This window comes from Tachyglossus aculeatus, chromosome 19 (genome assembly GCF_015852505.1).
Source record: "Tachyglossus aculeatus isolate mTacAcu1 chromosome 19, mTacAcu1.pri, whole genome shotgun sequence".
In the NCBI taxonomy this organism is placed as follows: Eukaryota; Metazoa; Chordata; class Mammalia; order Monotremata; family Tachyglossidae; genus Tachyglossus; species Tachyglossus aculeatus.
The window spans coordinates 7,328,396-7,351,518 of NC_052084.1; the positions used below are offsets into that span (position 1 = coordinate 7,328,396).

Here is a 23,123-nt window from a genome sequence, read left to right on the forward strand (position 1 = left end):
GGCCCTGTCTCCCGAGCCGTCCTCCACAGTGTAGAGCTCTTGTAAAGAACCTCTACCTCTGGAAAGCTCTCTCACTAATGGGAAGCTCCCAGCATTAAGCCTGAGAGCAGGGCCCTACCCCATGTCCCCAAGGCCTAGTCTGTCACTTAGCGGCCTGCCTTCCCCGACCAAACCTGGCCCATGAGTACCTGCCACACGATTGGGGGTTGTATCACAAAATCGGTGTCTGGATTCGGGATTGGGGTGGTGAGGTCCGTGGGTGCTGTTTTTAATGATTGGAAATATTGCCATCGTCATTAGGATGCCCAGGGTTGGAGCTGTTCCACTCTGAGGCCCACCTCATCCCTTCCGTCACATCCTTCTCCTACCTAGACTAGTCCCACTCATACACCTCTTCCTCTGAGGGGAGGAAGGCAGGATAGATCTGGTGGGCACAACAACAACAACACAACAACAAGAGAAGCAGCGTGGCTCAGTGGAAAGAGTCGGCTTTGGAGTCAGAGGTCATGGGTTCAAATCCCGGCTCCGCCACTTATCAGCTGTGTGACTTTGGGCAAGTCACTTAACTTCTCTGGGCCTCAGTTCCCTCATCTGTAAAATGGGGATTAAGACTGTGAGCCCCCCGTGGGACAACCTGATCTCCTTGTAAAATCCCCAGCTCTTAGAACAGTGCTTTGCACATAGTAAGCACTTAATAAATGCCATAAAAAATGAACTATAGGTAGTCTCTCTATGCATCTGAACATTTCCCTGATTTCCCCTAAACCCACAAAAATAATTTCTCCTTACTCGGCCCCATCTGTGGGTATCGGCAAAGTTGTAGGTTGGGCTGGAGGAGAGGAACGTTTTTGGGGGAATGATGTTATTATTGTATCCTTAATGAATATGAGTTTATATGAATCCTTATTCTATTCATGCGCTGAGTAAATAGGAAACAATAGATACAATGTTCTCTGGATTCTGGGGAAGAAAAGCACCATGCGTATTCAGCCTGGTGTTGTTGCTTATTACCTCAGCCATTTTTCCTCATGCGCAGGCCACATGTTTCAGGTGTCCAGGAAAGTATTGATGGATTCTGCACTATCTGAATACTTTTCCCAGTTTTACTGGGGACACTAGTAGATATGACCCCTCTAGCCTCCCCACAAGAGTGTATATTCTGGATATGAGCATGAAAGGAAATGTGCCCAGTTTCCGAATTGCTGTGGCCAGTCACCTACTGGGGCTGGATTCAGTCCGCTTCTCAGTACCTGAAAGTGGAAGATCCCGGCGTAGTTGTCCTGGAAACTCTGATTCTTGGGGACCACCCGACTTAAGACCTCTTCGTTCAGGGTGAGAGAGGCGATGGCTGCCAGCAGCCAGCAGTCACCTGTTAACCAAACAAATTCCTATCAGAGTGGCATTTCAGCCACACTTAATTAATCCCAGGAAAGGTGCCAAGATGACGGCAACACCGTGACCAGTGCTTTAATAGTGAGACACAGGAAGTAAGTTTGTGATGGTGGGTGGGGTGGGGGGAGACACTGTTAAGAATAAAGCCTGTAAGGATCTGTAAATAGTAATTTCCACGTGCTAATCCTTCTAATCCTGGGGATTAAATTGTACCCCATCTTGACTGCTGTTGACAGATTGACCTCTCTGCTGTTGTTGCTTCTCAGCAACTATCATGGCTTCATGTTATGCTTCCCAGTTCTTCTGAAGTATTTCTCTTGCCCACCTTATTTGGGTGTGATCAACTCCTTTATTATCCTACCATTTAGGCTGCTAATTAATGGTCTTTATTATCAGACTGCATGAGCACAGTACTAAATGCTTGGGAGAGTACAGTTGAAGATAAATGTTCCTGCCTTCAAGGAGCTTCTAATTGAGGAAGCAGACAAATTATGTACCAAAATTGGGAGCAGGAAGAAGGACGAGTAATGGGAAGTCCTAGTCAGTGATCAAAATGATTCTGTTTCAGGGAAAGGAAACTTCTTGAATGACAAGACAGATCTCTTTTTGCCCGGAACATCAAGATTCTTCTACGGCAGGGGAGCTGACTGGAAGCTTCAGAAAATATATTGTCTTAATACCCTTATTCCACCGGGCTCAAGAGGTTTTTGTATCCTGCCAATACTCAAAACTCCATTAACAGAACGGAAGAGTCTCCTCTCCATCATCACTTTCTTCGCAGTTAGAAGCTCTTATTATTCCTGGGAGGGAAGAAGGAGGGAAGTCAGTGCTAAGTACAATAGCCAGGGTTTGGGAGTACCTCTCATAATTCTGAGGGAGTTAGACTTGTACCAGAGACGTGAGTCTTTTGCTTGTATCCACCCCAGCACTTAGTTACAGTGCCTGGCACATAGTAAGCGCCTAACAAATACTACAATTATTATTGTTATTATTATTACTTCAGAGAGGCTGCCTATCCTCTATGAAGGAAAGAAATCAGAACTCAATCCAACAGCCCCATCAGTCTCCCTTGCCCCCCTGCAATTCATACCAACTGAAAGGGAGTGGCCCCAAAGGCTGCTGACTCATCAGGAATATATTCAACTCCAATCTTGCTCAACTGACTTTCTGTTGAGGCCCTGAGCTCTAGGCTCATTTTAAGAGCAGCAATCAATAAACTGTATTTTACCGAGCAGCAGTTGTGGCCAGAACACTACTGAGTGTTTGGAAAAACACAGTATTATTTGAAAAAAGCTTGTTTACCTTAAGGAGTTTTCACCCTTTTGACAGAGAGGTACATAAAAGTAGAAGTAGAAGTATGTACATAGAAGTACATAAAATAACTTGTAGTTGGGAAGAAATAGATTCAGTTAATTTGTAACAAATCATGGGAAATACAGGTAAGTGCCACAAGAATAGAATGTGCAAATTGATATGTTCCTAAGTGCCCTGGATGGCTGTGAATATACAGAAATGTTAACAGTGACTGTTGAAAAACCTGTGATCATGGGAGAAGACAATTAATCGGAAAATAGCTCCTGGAGGAGAGGGGATTTCAGGAGGGCTTTGAAGCTGGGGAGAGTCTTTGTCCAGTTGATGTGAAAACACATTCCTGGAGGACATAAGGGTGGTACCGCAAAATAAGAGAACTGATTGGTACATTCTAGTCTTCAGGAAGGATGTTGTAAGGAGATATTTCTGAGAGGCTGCAAACATAAAAATGCTAACTAAAATTAAAAAATAATGATAGCTGGGGGGTGTTCCCTGCCTCGCATCTTTCCCTTCCCTTGTGCTAAGCAGTGAGGCCTAGTGGAAGGAGCACAGGACTGGATGTCAGGAGACCTGGGTTCTAATCCCAGCTCTGCCACTTGCCAGCTATGTGATTTTAGGCAAGTTACTCGACTTAGTGTGCTTCAGTTTTCTCAGCTGTAAAAGAGAATCTCAATACCAGTTTTTCCTCCTACTTAGAATGTAGTCTCCATATGGGGAAGGGACTGTGTCTGACCTATTTATCTTGTATCTACCCCAGCATTTACTCCGAGAGGATCAGGGCTTAGTACAGTGTTTTGCACACAGTAAGCGCTCAATAAATACAACTGAATGAATCAGGGCCCTTCTGAATCAGTAGCCTGGGGAACCGCCCCACTTCTTGAGGTGTGCATTGACTTTTTATTTTTGTAACAATGCAGTGTGATTCAACAAACCCGCAGCAGAGCCCTTCGCATCTGGATTGCTCTGGAGAAGACTGGTTTCTCCCCTCCCACATGGGTTTGGCCTTACTAGTTCAGATACAAATCTCTCTCTCTCTCTCTCTCTTTTAAAGTAGTATTGGTTAAATATTTACTTTGTGTCAAGCACTGTTTTAAATGCTGGGTTAGATACAAGTGAATTAAGTTGGACACAGTCCCTCTCGCACGTGGGACTCACAATCAATCAATCAATCGTATTTATTGAGCGCTTACTGTGTGCAGAGCACTGTACTAAGCACTTGGGAAGTACAAGTCAGCAACACATAGATACAGTCCCTACCCAACAGTGGGCTCACAGTCTAAGTAGGAAGGAGAACTGAGAAGTGACTTGCCCAAAGTGTCACAGCAAGAATTTGGCAGAGCTGGGATTAGAACCCAGGTCCTCTGATTCCCAGACCAGTGCTCTTTCTACTAGGCCCTGCTGCTTCTCACATCTTTCTCCTTCCCCTTCCTGGGCATCTAATTTTCTACGCAACTCCTACCACGCTAAAAAACTTTTGTAAATGCTTATTAGAAAACTCCAGTTCTTTAACTGGCTCTGCTCTCAACTCAGCACACTCTACTGCTGTGTAAACATGCCTCGGCCAGAGAGGGGACGTGTTTGTCCAGGAGAAGCTCCATGAATGAGTTCTTTGCTCACAAGTGCCCCCGTTTCCAAAATAAAATTAAACCAGGAAGACAGCAGTACATTTCCAGAGTGTTATCTTTCCAGCCCCTTTGCCTGCTGGCTGGTGAGGAGGAAATGGGGATGGGAGGAGGAGTTGGTGGGTGTGAATGGCAGCCCTGTGTCAGGGGAGCTGGAACCGAGGCCGAGCCAAGAAAAACTCGCTTAGTACAGTGCTCTGCACACAGTAAGCGCTCAATAAATACGATTGAATGAATCCCCCCTTACCTCCTTCCCCTCCCCACAGCACCTGTATATATGTATATATATATTTGTACGTGTTTATTACTCTATTTTATTTGTACGTATTTATTTTATTTTGTTAATATGTTTTGTTTTGTTCTCTGTCTCCCCCTTCTAGACTGTGAGCCCACTGTTGGGTAGGGACCGTCTCTATATGTTGCCAAGTTGTACTTCCCAAGCGCTTAGTACAGTGCTCTGCACACAGTACACGCTCAGTAAATACGATTGAATGAATCCCCCCCCCTTACCTCCTTCCCCTCCCCACAGCACCTGTATATATGTATATATATTTGTACGTGTTTATTACTCTATTTTATTTGTGCATATTTATTTTCTTGTGTTAATATGTTTTGTTTTGTTCTCTGTCTCCCCCTTCTAGACTGTGAGCCCACTGTTGGGTAGGGACCGTCTCTATATGTTGCCAAGTTGTACTTCCCAAGCGCTTAGTACAGTGCTCTGCACACAGTAAGCGCTCAATAAATACGATTGAATGAATGAAAAACTGAGTGTGACTTTGCGATTAAACTTTGAGACTTCCGGCACCTTTTCCCAAGAAGGTAAAGAGATGTTTGTTTTCTGCTGTCCTCTCGCTCCCCCCTTACCACCTCCATTCCTCTCTTTAATTCATAAACAGGAAAACTGACATATCATCAGTCATATTTATTGAGTGCTTACTGTGTGCAGAGCACTGTACTAAGCGCTTGGGAAGTACAAGTTGGCAACATATAGAGACAGTCCCTACCCAACAGTGGGCTCACATATGGTGGAGGGGCTGGAACTTTGCTTGAGCTGTAGCATTTGAGTACTTGATATTCACCCTACCCTCAGCACCACAGCATTCATGTACATATCCATTATTGATTTTAATGTCGGTTTTCCCCTCCAGTCTGTAAGTGTCTTGTCCGAGGGATTGTCTTCCAACTGTTTAGTACTTTCCCAAGTTCTTAGTACAGTGTTTAGCACATAAGTGCTCAATAAAGTGCTCACCAAAGCAGCGTGGCTTAGTGGAAAGAGCACAGGCTTGGGAGTCAGAGGTCGTGGGTTCTAATCCTGGCTCTGCCGCTTATCAGCTGTATGACTTTGGACAAGTTACTTCTCTGGGCCTCAGTTACCTCATCTGTAAAATGGGGATTAAGACTGTGACTATTTATTTTATTTTGTTAGTATGTTTGGTTTTGTTCTGTCTCCCCCTTTTAGACTGTGAGCCCATTGTTGGGTAGGGACTGTCTCTATATGTTGCCAATTTGTACTTCCCAAGCACTTAGTACACTGCTCTGCACATAGTAAGCGCTCAATAAATACGATTGATGATGTGAGCCCCACGTGGGACAACCTGATTACCTTGTATCTCCCCCAGTGCATAGAACAGTGCTTGGCACATAGTAAGCCCTTAGCAAATAGCATCATTATTCCCTTAGACTGTGAGCCTGTTGTTGAGTAGGGACCGTCTCTATAGGTTGCCGATTTGTACTTCCCAAGCGCCTAGTACAGTGCTCTGCACACAGTAAGTGCTCAGTAAATACGACTGAATGAATGAGTGGGGTGGAGCTCCTTGCAGGTGGGTTGATTAAGCCATGGTATTTATTGAGCAAATACTCTGAGCAGAGCACTGTACTAAGTGTTTGGGAGAGTACAATAGAGAAAATCAGTGCAATTCCTACCCTCAAATTGCTGTCGATCTAATGGACTCTTTTAGAAAACCAGAGGATCTGTCAGGGGTGCTGCCTGCTCCTCCATTGCAGGATTAAGCTAAATACTTCCCTGTAGGTCTTATCAGAGAGGAATTTGGGAAAGAAAACCCACCTCGGCCAACCAGCCGGCTGAGCTTCTTCCATCGCCCAGGAAAAAGCACAATCTTCTTTTATTACAGTGCCTCAAATGGCTGGGAGAAGACAGAGGAGAGAGAAGGGAGTGGGTGTAGGGATTCTTCTCTCTCTCTACCCCCACTCACAATCCAAACTATTCTACAAATGTTGGCACCAACAAACTTGATGTTGCTGTTTACTGCAGTTGAGATCTCCTCTCATCCCTTGACAGGCAACAATCCACAAGGACTCCAGAGGCTTCCTTGGGAGAAGGACTTTCACTGAGTCAGAAGTGGATGAAGAGGAAAAGATACACCCCAGGTTTGAGTCAGGTCTTTCCACAATGCAGCTAATCACTCAGTTTGTCATTCTATCACCATTGTCCCTCACATAGTCACAAAGTGAGGAAGTTCCTTCCCGGGAATCCTCATTCTGTGGGACTCTGGCAGCGGGCAAAAATAACGGAAAACCACAACAATTCCAAGAACTCCATTAACCCACACTTTCAACCTCTGCTGCCTCTAAACTGCATACTCACTGCCAAATAGCCTAACTTGAATTCTCCATGAGACTATAAGGTCCTTGAGGGCAGGAATTGTGTCTATCAACTGTATTGTACTCTCCCAAGTGCACAGTAAAGTGCTGCACCAATGATTGATTTTTTTTTTTTTGCCACTGCGTGCTTCTCCAATTTACACTCTACTGGAGTGTCTGAAAGACAGTGAAATGGCCAAAATGCAGGCTAGGAATGACAAGTAAGAGAAACGACGGACTTGGAACAATGCAAAATCTAGGTAACAGCTTATTAGTAACAGTTTCCTGATTGTGTGCGCTCTCTCTCTTTCTCTCTCACCCAGGATCCTGGCTATGTGCTCTTTCATATGGCTACATGGCAAAAGAAATGTAAATGCCTTTATTTTAATTTTTCTCCCAGGCAGAGAAGCAGGGTGGCTTAATAGAAAGAACATGGGCCTGGGTTCTAATCCTCGCCACTTGCCTGCTGTGAGACCTTGGGCAAGTCGCTTATCACTTTCTATGCATCTGTAAAGTGGGACTGAGATTGTGAACTCCTGGTTGGATGGACACTATGTTCAATCTGATTACTTTTCATCTTCCCCAAGGTCTAGTGAGATGTTTGGCACATAGTGAATGGCTAATTAATGCCATCATAAAAATATTGATTTTTTTTTCCACTTGGAATCTGGCTCCTTAGCTTGTCCTAGAACAGATGTTTAGTAAAGGAGGGCAACTAAGATAATATGACTGTTATTCTGCACAAAAAAAATCCCGTTCTTTTTCCAACTTCTCCATGGCCCCTATGACTGAGTCGGGTTCCATCCACACTATTTTCAGGCCTCATTTCATTCATTCATTCAATCATATTTATTGAGCGCTTACTGTGTGCAGAGCACTGTACTAAGCGCATGGGAAGTTCAAGTTGGCAACATATAGAGAAGGTCCCTACCCAACAACGGGCTCACAGTCTAGAAGGGGGAGACAGGCAACAAAACAAAACATGTGGACAGGTGTCAAGTCATCAGAATAAATAGAAATAAAGCTAGATGCACATCATTAACAAAATAAATAGAATAGAAAATATGTACAAGTAAAATAGAGTAATAAATCTGTACAAACATATGTACAGATGCTGTGGGGAAGGGAAGGAGGTAGGGCGGGGGGATGGAGAGGAGGAGAGGAATAAGGGAGCTCAGTCTGGGAAGGCCTCCTGGAGGAGGTGAGCTCTCAGTAGGGATTTGAAAGGAGGAAGAGAGCTAGCTTGGTGGATGTGTGGAGAGAGGGCATTCCAGGCCAGGGGGAGGACGTGGGCCGAGGGTTTGCTCTCCCTCTCTGTTAATTGATCTACAGATTTGTCTGGAATAGACCAGGCACCCTTAACTGACCTGCGCAGAAAGTGTGGGAGGTGGAAACCATAATTGTCCTGTAAAAGGCTTTGCTCTGGTATTTTTAGAGTGAGTGTACTAGGCGTTTGAAAATGCCTTTGAGCCATTTGGACCACAGCCAAGGACCAGCGCAAGCAGGGAGGTTTTGCCCATTTTGCCCACTCTGCCGGCTTCCATTTTAATCACCAATGCAGGCCCCTCTTCATTCCTCAGGAGCTGCTTAGCCAAGGGCTAGGTTCAGTGCTTAATTTGTGCTCAGTTCATTGGGGCGTGCGTGCGTGTAGCGGGGAGATCCCAGCAATGTTTTGAAGGAGGCCGAGCAGATCTGAAAGGGGAGCTGATGGGATCAGATCAGATAACTACTCTGATGAGATCAGAGCAAAGAGATACGGCCTGATGGGGTGTGGGAGAGACTTCTGCTACTTCCTCCCACCAACCCTGGTGCTGTGACTTCTTACTCTGGTAATAAATACGATTGATGAAGGTTGTGGGCTTATGTCTCCATGCCACTTTCAAGCTGAAGGAGCCCTTCTATCATAGGGAGAGGAGCCTTTTACAGCGTCCCAGTACCTGTTCCAGCAACAGAAGGGTCTCCCACTGAGTGCCAACAAGGATGCTTTTGAGCCACTGGAAAACATCCTGATCGTATGGCAGGAGTTTCTGACTGAGTAACCAAAACCCTGCATCGGAGGGCTAGGAGGAGAAAGCCACTGGTTAGTGAGTGTTTTGGGGAGGAGCAGTAGAGGGCTCTCAGGTTCCTCTTGCCTTCATCTAGGCAATCAATTATTTTTATTCTTCTGGTAGCGAAGTGTTTACCGTCTGACGAGCACTGTTCTGAGCACTGGGGTAGATACAAGTTAATCAGGTTGGACAAAGTCCCTGTCTTTCATTCATTCAATCATATTCATTGAGCGCTTACTGTGTGCGGAGCACTGAACTAAGCGCTTATGTATGGGGCTCAAAGCCTAAGTAGGAGGGCGAACAGGTATTTAATCCCCATTTTACAGTCGTGTTTACTGAGGCACAGAAAACTCTGGCCCAAAGCCACACAACGAGCAATTGGCAGAGCTGGGATTAGAACCCAGGTCCTCCAACTCCTCGGCCCTTGCTGTTTCCACTAGGCCATGCAGAGTACTGTACTTAACTTGGGAGAACATTGCAGTAGAGTAGGTAGGCACAATCCTTTCCCTCATAGAATTCCCACCCCCCTGTGGAGTCCTTTGGATAGTGTGAATTTAATGGTTTTCTCTCCTCATTCCCCTGTGAATCTGTTCCCTCCCCGCAACACACACATATTGAACAGGCAGCCTCAGCTGTAGGGGAAGGGCTGTCTTTCAGTGGCCCCTGCACACAGGCTAGAGTCAGTTGTGGGCCTGACTCAGCCCAGAGATTCAACTCTGCTTTGTAATTCATCCTCCCCAGAATACAGTCACATTTATTTCATGGAGAACACATCAACATTCAGATCAGTAAACATTAATCTCCACGGCAACGTTTTCTTGCAAAAAATAAAAGCGCTGGGGTGGATAGACTTCCGCTTAGCAGAGGGCATCATACTTTCCTCTTTTGTCTCAGTGATTCACCACCCCCCTGCCGGATGGACTGCTGGGACAGAAGACAGAGGCAGGGGGGACGGTTGGGCTGATGTTATTGGGGGTCTGGAGTACAATGCCAACCATCAGAGTTCCTGATTCCAGTAACTGCATCCCAGACCCTTTCATCTCACACCCGCTCCCATCGGGCTCCCAGCAATTTAAGGTGCCACAGTCCCAAGAACATTTTGGAATTCTCTCCCCCATTTATATCTGACAGACCACCGCCCTCCCTACCTTCAAAGCCTTATTAAAATCACATCTCCTTCAAGAGGCCTTTCCCAAGTCCTCCTTTCCCCTACTCCCTATCCCTTCTGCTTCACCCTTACCCTTGGATATGTACCCTTGAAGCACTTGACAGTCACCCCACTCTCAACCCCACAGCGCTTTTGTACATATCTGTAATTTATCTTTGTCTCTCCTCCTAGACTGTAATGTCCTTGTGAGCAGGGAACATGTCTACCAACTCTGTTGTACTCTCTCAAGTGCTTAGTGCAGTGCTCTGTACCAGTAAGCACTCAGTAAATACTATTGATTAAAGAGGTTACCGAACTGTGCCTCCTTAATCCTTACTTTGGCAGCTGCTACCACATCACCGCAGACACCTGATTAGCACAGTCCTGCAGAGGCTAATTCTCAGGAGGTGCCTTGGTTCTGTACTTGGTCCCTAGACTCTGGACTAAGGCCCAGGGCTCTGGACTAAGTTTTTTTTTCCGGTCTGTGTCACGGTTAAACCCCAGCAAGGCCTGATAAAAATAAAGCCCTGGATGGTGGCTTTTGTGGTAAGAACGGGAGAAATGAGAAGTGGTGGTGAATCAGTGGTGGAAGGAGAACAGGAAGGAAAACAGCTTTTTGACTGCAAAAGCATTTGTGGGGATGCCACCTCCCCATCTCATCCTGTTTCTACTGAGGATGCGTGCAGGGGCCGGGCAACCATCATAATGTTCATGCACGTGTCTAGCAGAAAGTTGTACTGATAAGCCTCTGTGACGAGCCAGTGTGACTTTTCTGATGTTCTAGTAATAATAATAACTGTGGTATTTGCTAAACACTGTACTAAATTCTGGAGCACTGTACTAAGTGATGGAGCACTGTTCTTATATCTCTCAAAATCACTTACCCAGGGCCCCTTGGCAGATGTCTGTGCGGGTAGCACCTCCAACGATAAACTGGGGATTGGAGCAAATCTCCTGGGAACAAGAGGCATATGGTGCTGTTAGTGCCAGAGCATTCTCAAACCCAATGGGCCAATTCTCATCCTGGGCATTGTTCTAGTCATGATTGATCTGGGCCTCAGCTTTAATTTTCCGCTCCCCTTGAGGATCTCCCTCAGTGATTCATAGAGGCCCTTGGGCTTTGGTGGCTGGTGGTTTGTTCAAAGAAGCAGGCGCTCCCTGTTCTAAGGGTCCAGGGGGTCCTGGCAAGTGGGATCAATCATTCATTCATTCGATCGCATTTATTGAGCGCTTACTGTGTGCAGAGCACTGTACTAAGCGCTTGGGAAGTACAAGTTGGCAACATATAGAGACAGTCCCTACCCAACAGTGGGCTCACAGTCTAGAACGGGGAGGCAGAGAACAAAACAAAACATATTGACAAAATAAAATAAATAGAATAAACATGTACAAATAAAATAAATAAATAGAATAATAAATACGTACAAACATATATACATACATACAGGTGCTGTAGGGGGAGAGGAAGGAGGGAGCTCAGTCTGGGAAGGCTTCCTGGAGGCCTTACCTACCGAGATAAACGCAGTCATAGTGCTCCCATTCCTTCTTCAGGGCAGGGCAGGGAAGGGTATACGTTTGGGTCAGGGGAGCTATGTGTATTGGGGGTCCTGAATGAGAGGAGGTGAATGTGAAAATATGAGAGGCCCAGGTACTTTTTCGAGTACCAACACTGTCTTCTCCCAGTCACCACTTTAGATCACCCTAAACTTTCCCTGATTAGACTCCTTGCCTTTCCACTATGCCATCCCATCAACAACCTCAACACTCATGTTTGTTCATTTATTTGTTACTTATTCGCTTATGTCTATTAGACCTGTAGTATTTCACAGATCCACTTCTTCCTTCCCTCACTGAGGGCCCAAACCCATCTCATCACCCATCAGCTGGATTAGTGCACTGTTTCCTTATTGCTGCTCTTGCCACATCCGCCTTCCAATAAACTTTAAGCTCTTTGGGGGAAGGAATTGTGCCTACTAACTCCACTGTACTCTCCCATTTGCGTAGTACTTTGCAGAGAGGCTGCCAACTTGGCTGTCATCTGGCTGCCTGAATAAACTGACTCAGCCAGCCCCTTCCAAAAAGGTCATATTGATCCCCCACTGCTGGGCAGCCACTTTACCCCTGAAGGGTTTTGCCATGTGGTCTGAGAATCTTTGGGCATTTTTGTTATCTGCTTCATCCTTTGTAAAGTGACAGCTATTTTGTTGGTGGTTGCAGTGGTTCAGCTGGACCAGTGCCTGCATTTACAAAGGACTCCAAAGTGGAAGGTCAGGGTGAGTAGGGTCCTGTGTTTGGGTTAGTAGCTGCTGAAAGGTAAGGGGTCATGGAAAGTCAGCCTGCCCCTTCATGATAGGGGTCAAACTACTCTCTGCCTCACCTTACCTTTGCTGAATCAGCTCAGGGTGCAGGAAGGGTGAAATTCCTTTGTGACTGAGTGGATGGGGAAGAAAAGTGGTGGAAAAGCAAATGTAACTGGGCCCCACAGAATCCTGGATTGGCAGTTTTGACTCCACTGAGCACCCAGGGCACGGAACCAATAATGACCTGTGTGGGAGATGGCGTCTCTGTGTGTGAGGATCCAACCCGATTTGATCACGTTGGCGTGGGAAGAAGGAAAATGACTAATGATTGGGAAAACTGGAGAGGTAAAGGGGCTTAGGGAGGAAGAGAGGCCCAGGGTGGGCCAGCAGAGGAGTTGGAAAAGGAAAGCAGGCAAGGGTCATTTTATCAACTCTGTTTGCCTTAGAGATGACAGGGTGTGAAGTTCAGGGAAAGGGAGGAGAAGGAAGCTGGACCAGCTCTGCCTCCACCTGACTGAAACCCACTAGACCACTGGATTGGGGAAGCAGGTTAATGATGGTATTTATTAAGCACTTACTATGTGCCAAGGACTGTTCTAAGTGCTGGAGTAGATACAAGGACATCAGGTTGTCCCACATGGGGCGCTGTCTTCATCCCCATTTTACGGATGAGGCAAATGAGGCACAGAGAAGTGAAGTGACTGGCCCAAAGTCACACAGCTGATAAGTGGCAGAGCCGGTATTAGAACCCATGTCCTTTGACTCCCAAGTCCAGGCTCTTTCCACTAAGTCACGCTGCTTCTCATGTTTAGGTTCTTCCCTAAACATGGGTAGAAGGATGGTGGGGGCCCCTGGACCCGAGAAAAGCAACAAGCCGCAAACTCTGGAAGAACAGTGACATAGAACATATCTGCTGTGGTCTCTTGGCTTCCCAGACTTATCCAGTGCCTGCACAGAAACTACTTAGAGTACTTAACAACATAGTCACAATATAAACCAGCCCTGAACTGTCCCTTATTTGAAGTGGAGCCAGAAATGTCCCCGATAGCACTCTGGGCTTTTCCTTTTCACCTTTTTCTCGAATCACTACCGTATTTCTGGACTAGGGTGGTTCCAAGCTGCAGGGCAGCGTCCTGGTCCTCAGGCAAGTGACCCAGGGTCCTTGGGAACTCACTACTAATGCAGGCTGCATTAATGGGATTTGCAGTCGATAGCCTGGCTTCCTCAGGGAGCAACTCCTAGCTTTGTGTTGTGCGGGAAAGAACATATGTGCCTTCCTGCAGAACTCCAAGGTCTCCTGGAAGCCGGGCTTCCCTTGGGAGCCTCAGAATGCTCTTTGCATAGAGAAAGACTCCCTCCAGCCAACTGCCAAGCCAGCTCAGCCTATGTGTATGGCAGCCTGCTCTCCAGATGTCTCGGGAAGCCGAGCTCTGCCGTACAACCTCTCATTCTTTCTGTAGTGCGGCAGCAAAGCACACGTCTGTTTTAAAGCCATCCTCACTCACGCCTCTTTCCCTTCTCCTTTTCCAGCAGCCTGGAGTGGAGGGACCACAGGATTTGCCACCCCGCCTCCTCAGCCCCTCCTGGCAGCTCTCAGTTCCCCGGCCCGGGAATTCCCCGGCAGCCCCTCCTTTGTGTGCCCCCCTTCCCTCTCCATTGTGCCTCTGCTCGCCTGCACTTCCCACCGGTACTTTCCTTACCGTCGGTCTCTTCCAGACGATGCCTTGAGTTTTGCTGGAGTTCGGCCCCAGCTCATTGAACCCCAGGGAAGAGGCGATGGCAGGGAAAGAGGGATCTTGGAAGAGCTTCCCTGACTGCAGGCAGTCGCTCCTCAGAGACTCGTAGTCCTGGTTGAGGTACTTGATGGCCTTCTCGTGGGTACCGAGCCCTTGGGCCGTCTCTCTGTCCTTGGCTACTTTGGCTGCAATTCCTGACATGGTTTCCTTTCGGTGTTGCCGCCGCTGATCGGGTGGATCTCCTTAAAGGTGTGTGAGTGGGGAGCTCCACTTTCCCGCTCCTCAGTGGGGGAGAACAGCTGAAGCCCGAAGCAAACAGCAGGGCTGTTCAGAGCCGGAGCTGCTGATGATTCATCGAGACAGGAAAAAAGGGAGCCTCATGAGCCAAGGGATGGGTGTGGCTTCTGCTTGCAACCCTGCCCTGCTTTTAGCCTGACTCAGGGTAGCTCTCTGCATGCCAAACTGCACCACGTCCTGTGCCAGGCAAAAACCTCTATAGCTAATAACAGTCCCAGCAGCCGCCGTGGCTGAGACTGGGGCTGCACTCATCATCATCATCATCATCATCAATCGTATTTATTGAGCGCTTACTATGTGCAGAGCACTGTACTAAGCGCTTGGGAAGTACAAATTGGCAACATCTAGAGACAGTCCCTACCCAACAGTGGGCTCACAGTCTAAAAGGGGGAGACAGAGAACAAAACCAAACATACTAATAAAATAAATAGAATAGATATGTACAAGCAAAATAAATAGAGTAATAAATATGTACAAACATATATCATCATCACCATCAATCGTATTTATTGAGCGCTTACTATGTGCAGAGCACTGTACTAAGCGCTTGGGAAGTACAAATTGGCAACATCTAGAGACAGTCCCTACCCAACAGTGGGCTCACAGTCTAAAAGGGGGAGACAGAGAACAAAACCAAACATACTAACAAAATAAAATAAATAGAATAGATATGTACAAGTAAAATAAATAAATAGAGTAATAAATATGTACAAACATATATACATATATACAGGTCAGTCAGACAAACGTCAAGATAACAAGGCAATCACTTGGCTCAGAGGGCAGTGCCCATCGCCCCTGGAGCTCCTGGCTGGGTCCCCATATTCCCTGCCTCTTCGGGACAAAGAGCCCCAAGTAGCCGAGACCCCAAACCCTTAGAGAAGCAGCGTGGCTCAGTGGAAAGAGCCTTTGGAGTCAGAGATCATGGGTTCAAATCACTGCTCTGCCAACTGTCAGCTGTGTGACTTTGGGCAAGTCAATCAATCAATCAATCAATCGTATTTATTGAGCGCTTACTATGTGCAGAGCACTGTACTAAGCGCTTGGGAAGTACAAATTGGCAACACATAGAGACAGTCCCTACCCAACAGTGGGCTCACAGTCTAAAAGGGGGAGACAGAGAACAGAACCAAACATACCAACAAAATAAAATAAATAGGATAGAAATGTACAAGTAAAATAAATGAATAAATAAATAAATAGAGTAATAAATATGTACAACCTGTGCCTCCGTTACCTCATCTGTAAAATGGGGATTAAGACTGTGAGCCCCCCTTGGGACAACCTGAACACCTTGTAACCTCCCCAGCACTTAGAACAGTGCTTTGCACATAGTAAGTGCATAACAAATAGCATTATTATTATTATTACTATTATTATGTCCTGCTCCCCTGTCTCCACTCAAGCCATGGGCAGATCGGGGAAAATCCTGGCTTCCCAGTTGGAGCTCTGCTCCCCATCTCTCCTTGCTGATTTGCTTGTTGCTAGTAGCAGCAACATTCTGAAAGATCCAGAGGCTCTGGTCCCCAGGTTCATCCGCGGTTCCCTGTCCTGGACGGGTGCTCTCTGGACAACCTACTCAATTCAGCTCCTCCTGTGTCGGCAAAGGCTGCAGGCTTCAGCAAGGGTTAAATTACTGCATGTACTCAGGACCCTTATCCCTGAAACATCTGGGCTAATGGGATGTCCTCGGTGGGCGGGGGGGACAAGACCCACTCTTTATTAGCCCAGTAACTAATGTCAGTGCTCCTAAAGTCACCTGCATTCCAATCCTTTATGGCCAAAGTGAGCTCCAGGATTCATTGTCAGCAAAATCAATTAATAATAATAATAATAATGGCATTTATTAAGCGCTTACTATGTGCAAAGCACTGTTCTAAGCGCTGGGGAGGTTACAAGGCGATCAGGTTGTCCCACGTGGGGCTCACAGTCTTAATCCCCATTTTCCAGATGAGGTAACTGAGGCACAGAGAAGTTAAGTGACTTGCCCAAAGTCACACAGCTGACCATTGAGCAGAGATTCAAACCCATGACCTCTAACACCAAAGCCCGTGCTCTTTCCACTGAGCCACGCTGCTTCTCTAACAGTATTTACTGAGCACCTAGTCTGTGCAGAGCACTGCACTTAGTGTCCAGGAGAGTACATAGAATTAGTGTACATGATCCTTGCCCTTAAGGAGCTTCCAGTCGAGCTGGGGAAACAAATTAAAATGAATTACAGATACGAGGATCCAATAGCCTATAAGGATGAGAACCTGAGTGCCACAGTGAATGTGTAAGTACGTGCCGGAGTGGCAGTTGGGAAATAGGATGGGGAGAGGTTAAATTAAGGAAGATCTCTGGAGTTGTGACTCCAGAAGGACTACGAAGTTGTGAAGAGCAGTATTCTGTTGGATGAGAAGGGGGAGGGCCTGAACAAGAGGCTGGCGACTAGCCAAGGGAATTGAAGAAATCTGAACGATTGATTCCTGTCTTCCTTGTTGTGCGTCTCCCTGGAGGGGAGCCAGTCTGACCTACACGTTCTGCTTCCCCCACGACCCCGACGCATTCTCTCTCCCCACCAAGCTGCATGGCTGTCAGAAGTGGGGAACAGCTTTGCCTGGTGTGAGATGAGGGTGGCACTTTTTCCACAACAGCAACCAGCAGGAGAAACGTCCCCACTCTGCCCTCAGAGCCTCACCCGTACTGCAGTCTGGCTACACCCCACTGACCCAACTGTAAACGGTTGTCTGTCTCTCACGCTCTGTCTTTGTGTGTGTCTTTTTCTCTCTCTCTGAATTCCCCAGCAGATGCCTTGTCCCAGCTTTGCAAAGGCAATTTCCCCAAGCCTAAGGATCCCATAACCAGCGCTGTAGCAGAATCTTCTTGCTCCTTCCTCGTGTTATTTTAACCTCTCTATAGTGCTCTTAGACTAAACTTAGGTGACCAAATTTTGGGGAGTTCCAAGTGGCCCAGAGTGGAGTGAGAAGTCAGGGAAATAAGCGAAACAGGCAGAATGATAGAGACAGAGAGAGGGGTGGGGGGGGACAAACAGGCATATGGTGGGAAACAAAGAGAGGAATGATGGAGCAGCAAGGAACTAGGGGACAGGCACACCCCAAATACCCAAAGAGACACACAAATTCATATAGATAGTCACCAAGAAAATAGTCACCTCAGCCTCCATCGCTATTGCCCCCCAGAACCTACCAGTGGGGTTCCTTGCTGCTGCCTCCTCTGCCACCGTCAAGATTCCCATCAAAGGCAGAAGTATCCTGGAGGTTTTGAGTGCAGCAGCACCACTATGTCCCGGTGAAACTCTCCGAAACTTCCTGGATACGGTTGGGAAGTGGCCATGACAGCTACGGTCTTGCCGCTGCTGAGGAAGACAAGTTTCCTTCCTGCTGTTGTTGCGGCGGCTGCATCACTCACCCTGCCACCCCAGCCAAAACAGAATCCTCATGCACCCCATTAGAAGCTCTTGAGGTAGTAGGATGGACTGTAAAATTGGTGACCATTTAAATAATGATAATAATAATAATAATAATAATAATAATGATGATGTTGGCATTTGTTAAGCGCTTACTATGTGCCAAACACTGTTCTAAGCGCTGGGGTAGATGCAAGGTAATCAGGTTGTCCCACGTGGGGCTCACAGTCTTCATCCCCATATTCCAGATGAGGGAACTGAAGCCCAGAGAAGTTAAGTGACTTGCCCAAAGTCACATAGCTGAGAAGTGGCGGTGCCGGGATTTGAACCCACGACCTCTGACTCCAAAGCCCGTGCTCTTTCCACTGAGCCAAGCTGCTTCTCCAGTTTTGCCTGAGGCAGTCTTCTGGTCATTTTTAGCTTAACCTCACTGCTTCCCCACAAACAGATCTTATGAAAGCCACACTCCGAGGGAATAGAAAAGCAAGGCAAAGTGAATTCAATTTCTTGTCAGCAGTGTTTTTATCTGGCTTGATTTCTTTAGGCTCCTGGGATATGGGCCAATGCATTAGAGAAGCAGCGTGGCTCAGTGGAAAGAGCACAGGCTTGGGAGTCAGAGGTCATGGGTTCTAATCCCGGCTCTGCCACATATCTGCTGTGTGACCTTGGGCAAGTCACTTAACTTCTCTGAGCCTCAGTTACCTCATCTGTAAAATGGGGATTAAGACTGTGAGCCCCACGTGGGACAACGTGATCACCTCGTATCCCCTCCAGCGCTTAGAACGGTGCTTTGCATATAATAAGTGCTTAACAAATGCCATTATTATCATTATTATTTGGGGGGAGCATTTCTCCTGCTTTCTGATATCTCTCCCTTCCTTCTGCCACCCTTCTACAGTATATGGCACACGTAGAGGGAAGTCACGACTTCCTGGCTGCCTGGATTTCTCATTCTTGTCAATTAACTGATGGTTTTCAGGTGATTGGAGCTGGGTTTGATCACGTCAAATCAAGAACTGGGTTTAGACACCTGGCAAAGGAACTATATGCCTCCCATTTTCCCCACAGGTCCTTGTCATTGATCTCTCACACTCTCTTGGTTAAGGTGAGAATACTTACCCCCAAAAGCACCTAAATCTGGGTATTTGGTAGCACTTAGCCCTTAGGCTGAGCTTCTTTGTCCCTTAAGTCAACATCAGTTTGTAACAACAAGCCTGTCCAACCACTCCACCCTAAATACACTGCACACTTCCTGTTCTGTCCCCAACGTGCAGGCACATCACCTGCAGTGGCTCTCACTGCCCAACTCTGCTAGACAAACACATAAGCGTTTGTGTGTGTGTGTGTGTGTGTGTCTATGAGCAAGTATATCATTCAACAGGCTAAATCAGCCCCATCCAGACACACACACACACACACACACTCTTTCTCTCTCTCTCTTCCAGTGATTTATACCGGTGTTTAGCCACCCGAGTGAATAACTTATTAACCCCTGAGTGCAGTGAGTCAGAAAAAGTCATCATCATCCAAACCATCCAGCCATCTGGCCCGCAGCCATGAGCTCCTCTTGAACTGCAGCTACGTAAACAATCAGCTAAAGGCTCTGCAGGTGGGGGAACCTCTTTCTGCAGACAGGATTCTTCCGTGTTGTTTATTTTCCGTGACTGATGATCTATAGATCTGCATGCTGGGAGGAGTAGGGCTCCCATTTCTGCAGTCTTACCAGGGAGAGTGCTAGAAGCGGGAGAGAGGATGTTTCATTCCCCACAGTGGTGGCCAGCCAGCATTCATTCATTCAGTCGTATTTATTGAGCATTTACTGTGTGCAGAACACTGTACTAAACACTGGGGAAGTACAAGTTGGCAACATATAGAGACAGTCCCTACCCAACAGCGGGCTCACAGCATCTCTTCACTATAGGAACCAACCAACTGTGATCCTAGGTCCTCCCTTCTTAGAATATACCCAGAGGGCCCCCGACACCTTACTTTGAAGTTTTCCAGCCAGTGGATGAGACTATGATGCAGGATTCAGGAATTCCTCCTCTCTGCATCCCCTTCCTCCCCTGGCCACATGATCTGAGCTCCGGCCCAGGGGGACTGGGAGGCCTCTCTGAATTCCAGAGTTGTTATTTAGTTGGCTTTTTTTCCTCCTTTTGGGAAGAGTTTTTAGGATTCATTGTTTCCATGAGATTGCAGCAAGATTGGGACGGAAGGGTTTGTCTCATAGGGGCAGGGATTCCTGCTGAGGAGGAAAGGAAGCACTGGAATCAGCCTGTAACTCGAATTTCAGATGGAGGGCAGAGGAGGAGTTTAAGGCTATAGTTTAATGTGAGTCTTTCCCTTCAGACTTTAAGCTCCTTGTGGGCAGGGATTGAAACTTCCCAAGCATTTAGTACAGTGCTCTGTACACATTAAGCACTCAATAAATACCACTGATTTTTCTTCACTCCTCTGAACCTCACTTACCTAATCTGTAAAATGAGAATTTAGAGCGTGAGACCTACATAGGACAGGGATAAGGGACTGTGTCCAACCTGACTAACTTGTATTTCCCCCAATGCTTAGAGCAGTGCTTGGCTCATAGTAAATGCTTAGCAAGTACCATAATTATTATTATGTATTATGCATACCTTCTTTACCCTTCATTCTACCATCGTTTCCCGTGGTTTTTCTCCCTACGTCCCTCGACCCAGTATGTTTGGACCTTAGCCACACCCAAGAAAGCTCTGCCTCCTTGAACTTTCAACCCTTTTAAAATCTGGTCATTTTTACACTCAGTCCCCCTTTAGACTCGGTCCCTCCCACTACCGAAGTAACTGGTAAAGCAGCCTGGGCAAGAGGGTTGGGGATTAGCAGACCTGCCCGGCTCGCTGCTCATGACAGTTGGAGTCCCTGAGGGAAAGGCATACAGACTCAGGGAAGAGGTTGGGATCAAAACTGAGAATGGAGGGGCTGGGCAATTTTGGCAGCTGGCCGAAGGGACAATTAATGTTGTTCGCTTTGTTACTGGGCTCGGCAGAGGTGGGTTTCCTGGGCGTAATCGTTTCCTGTTACTCCTCTGGGGCAGGGTTCTCTCTGTACCTCTTGCCTTGCTGGCCACCACACACTCCTGTCTCCTCGGAAGGGAAGACGCTGTCTCTTCTCCTGAACTTTTGCTCTGTCTCCAGTGGACCTCTTGCTTTGCTCTTGCCCTGCTCCTTGTCTTCCTATAGTTCCTTCTAGGGGAGCTATTTCAAGAACAAACACCCGATGATTTTCGGCAACATAAAACCCAATCTTGTCAGAGGTATTTTTGCTGGTTTCTGGTGTGGTAGAGCCAAGTTGTTATAAATAACTTGCAGGCCTGGAAAGCAGTTGGGCGGCGTCACTCCCTGCTAGGGGTGAGGTAGAGAGCTGATAGAGCTCTACCAAGCCTGCCTTGTCTCACTGTTGTGAGGGTTGGGTGGTCACGAGGGGATAGTTCTCCAGGCAATGTGGATACCCCAAACTGCCTTCCCTTTGGCACTGGTAAGAGTGACCCTCAGCACATGGAGAATGTTAGTGAGCTCTCTTGGACCTGATGTCTGGGCTCCCTTCCCAGGGCCTTGAGGGGCCCTCTAGAGAAACAGAATTTTTTGGAATGAGTCACATCTTGGAAATGTGGCTCTCTTGCTTCTGGCGCCGACCTGGAGCTGGGCTCCTTGGTCCTACGGGATTGGCCAGTCAGGAGGATCACAGTGGGAATGAGCAAAGTTTTCCTAGTTCCTACATAGGCTTCTCAGCCATTTGGCACAGATTCATTCATTCATTCATTCATTCATTCATTCAATCGTATTTATTGAGCGCTTACTGTGTGCAGAGCACTGTACTAAGCACTTGGGAAGTACAAGTTGGCAACATATAGAGACGGTACCTAACCAACAGCGGGCTCACAGTCTAGAAGGGGGAGACAGACAACAAAACAAAACATATTAACAAAATAAAAACAGATAAAATCACTCCCCTTCAGGTTGCAGTTTCTTGTTTCCCCCCCTGTTCATTCCCACTCACCTATTTGTAATCAGAGACTGTGCTAGGCATTTGGTGGCCCTGTGAAACAATATATGAAGAACTGCTAATTATTTATTCACACTGTCCAAGGGCCTATTGGATGAAAAAAAGGATATCTGTGATGCTGTGTAACTAACTGATTGCAACACCATTTTACACCCCCTATTGATTTCAGTTGCGTAATAGCGGCATAGTGTCCTGGAAAGTAAAACAGAAATAGAGTGTCTTTTTTTTCCCCTCTCATTAGATACAGTATTTGTTACAAAATAATTGGTGGTCCTAGGGGACTGACCAGGTCACCTACCCAAAAACTGGTTCTAGCTGTCACTGACCCAGATCTTGTGCATTGAATATGCATGGCAGAATGGAAGGAGATCTGCAGAACCCTAGCAGAGGTAGAGAGGGAATGATTAGATCCAAAGGAACCTTTTCTGATGCTTTTGGCTCACAAGCCACAGCCGGGGGACTCAGGTGAAGCCCAGTAGAATGGGGACCTTGGCCCTTCTTTTGAAATCTAACATAGAGAATAATAAGAATGGTATTTGTTAAGCGCTTACTATGTGCCAAGCACTGTTCTAAGCACCGGGGGAGATACAAGGTAATCAGGTTGTCCCATAATGGGCTCACAGTCTTCATCCCCATTTTACAGATGAGGTAACTGAGGCACAGAGAAGTTAAGTGACTTGCCCAAAGTCACACAGCTGACGGGTTACAGAGAATGTCTCCAGTGAATGACTTTCCTAAAGGCTGATCCTCTCTCCTCTTCTAAAGGCTGATCTAGGGCGAGGGCTGAAGTGACGGTAGAGCCCGTAAGAGATGAAAAGCTTAGAAACTGCTTTGCTAGGAATAAAATTGTCTGTATTTCATGTTGATATAGCTCTACCCAGTGGCAAAATATTGTATCGTTGCTTCGAAACAGAACAAGCCCAGTTTTCCAATGGTTGCAACTAAAGGGACCAGCTTGGAGTTTCGGTATCTACCGCTATTGGTTCTCAATATTTTATTTTCTTCCTGTGGCCGTTATTATTAGAAACCAGGTCCTTCTGATTCCCAGGCCCGGGCTCCGTCCACTAGGCCATACTGCTTCAGAACACGTTTAGAGATGGGGAAGGATAATAGGTTGGTATATCCAGTCACCTCCACTCTTTGCCTGAAAACCAGTTTTGGTGACATTTGACTTTTCAGCCTTCTTCATCGTGGAAGGAAGGGGATAGAAAGCAAAGTGGGC

General features: G+C 46.8%; 1 protein-coding gene and 1 pseudogene across 1 annotated transcript in view; one reads left to right on the plus strand and one right to left on the minus strand.

The window, feature by feature from the left end:
* CAPN2 (calpain 2) overlaps window positions 1-14,358 on the minus strand; it is a 42,395-nt gene extending 28,037 nt beyond the window's left edge. Inside the window, exons 1-3 of the mRNA XM_038760995.1 lie at window positions 14,122-14,358; window positions 11,006-11,075; window positions 1,251-1,369 (exon numbers count right to left, since the gene is read on the minus strand). Of these exons, the coding sequence (XP_038616923.1) occupies window positions 1,251-1,369; window positions 11,006-11,075; window positions 14,122-14,358 (426 nt within the window). The remainder of the gene's footprint in view (window positions 1-1,250; window positions 1,370-11,005; window positions 11,076-14,121) is intronic.
* LOC119940727 overlaps window positions 1-23,123 on the plus strand; it is a 72,927-nt pseudogene that overhangs the window by 3,839 nt on the left and 45,965 nt on the right.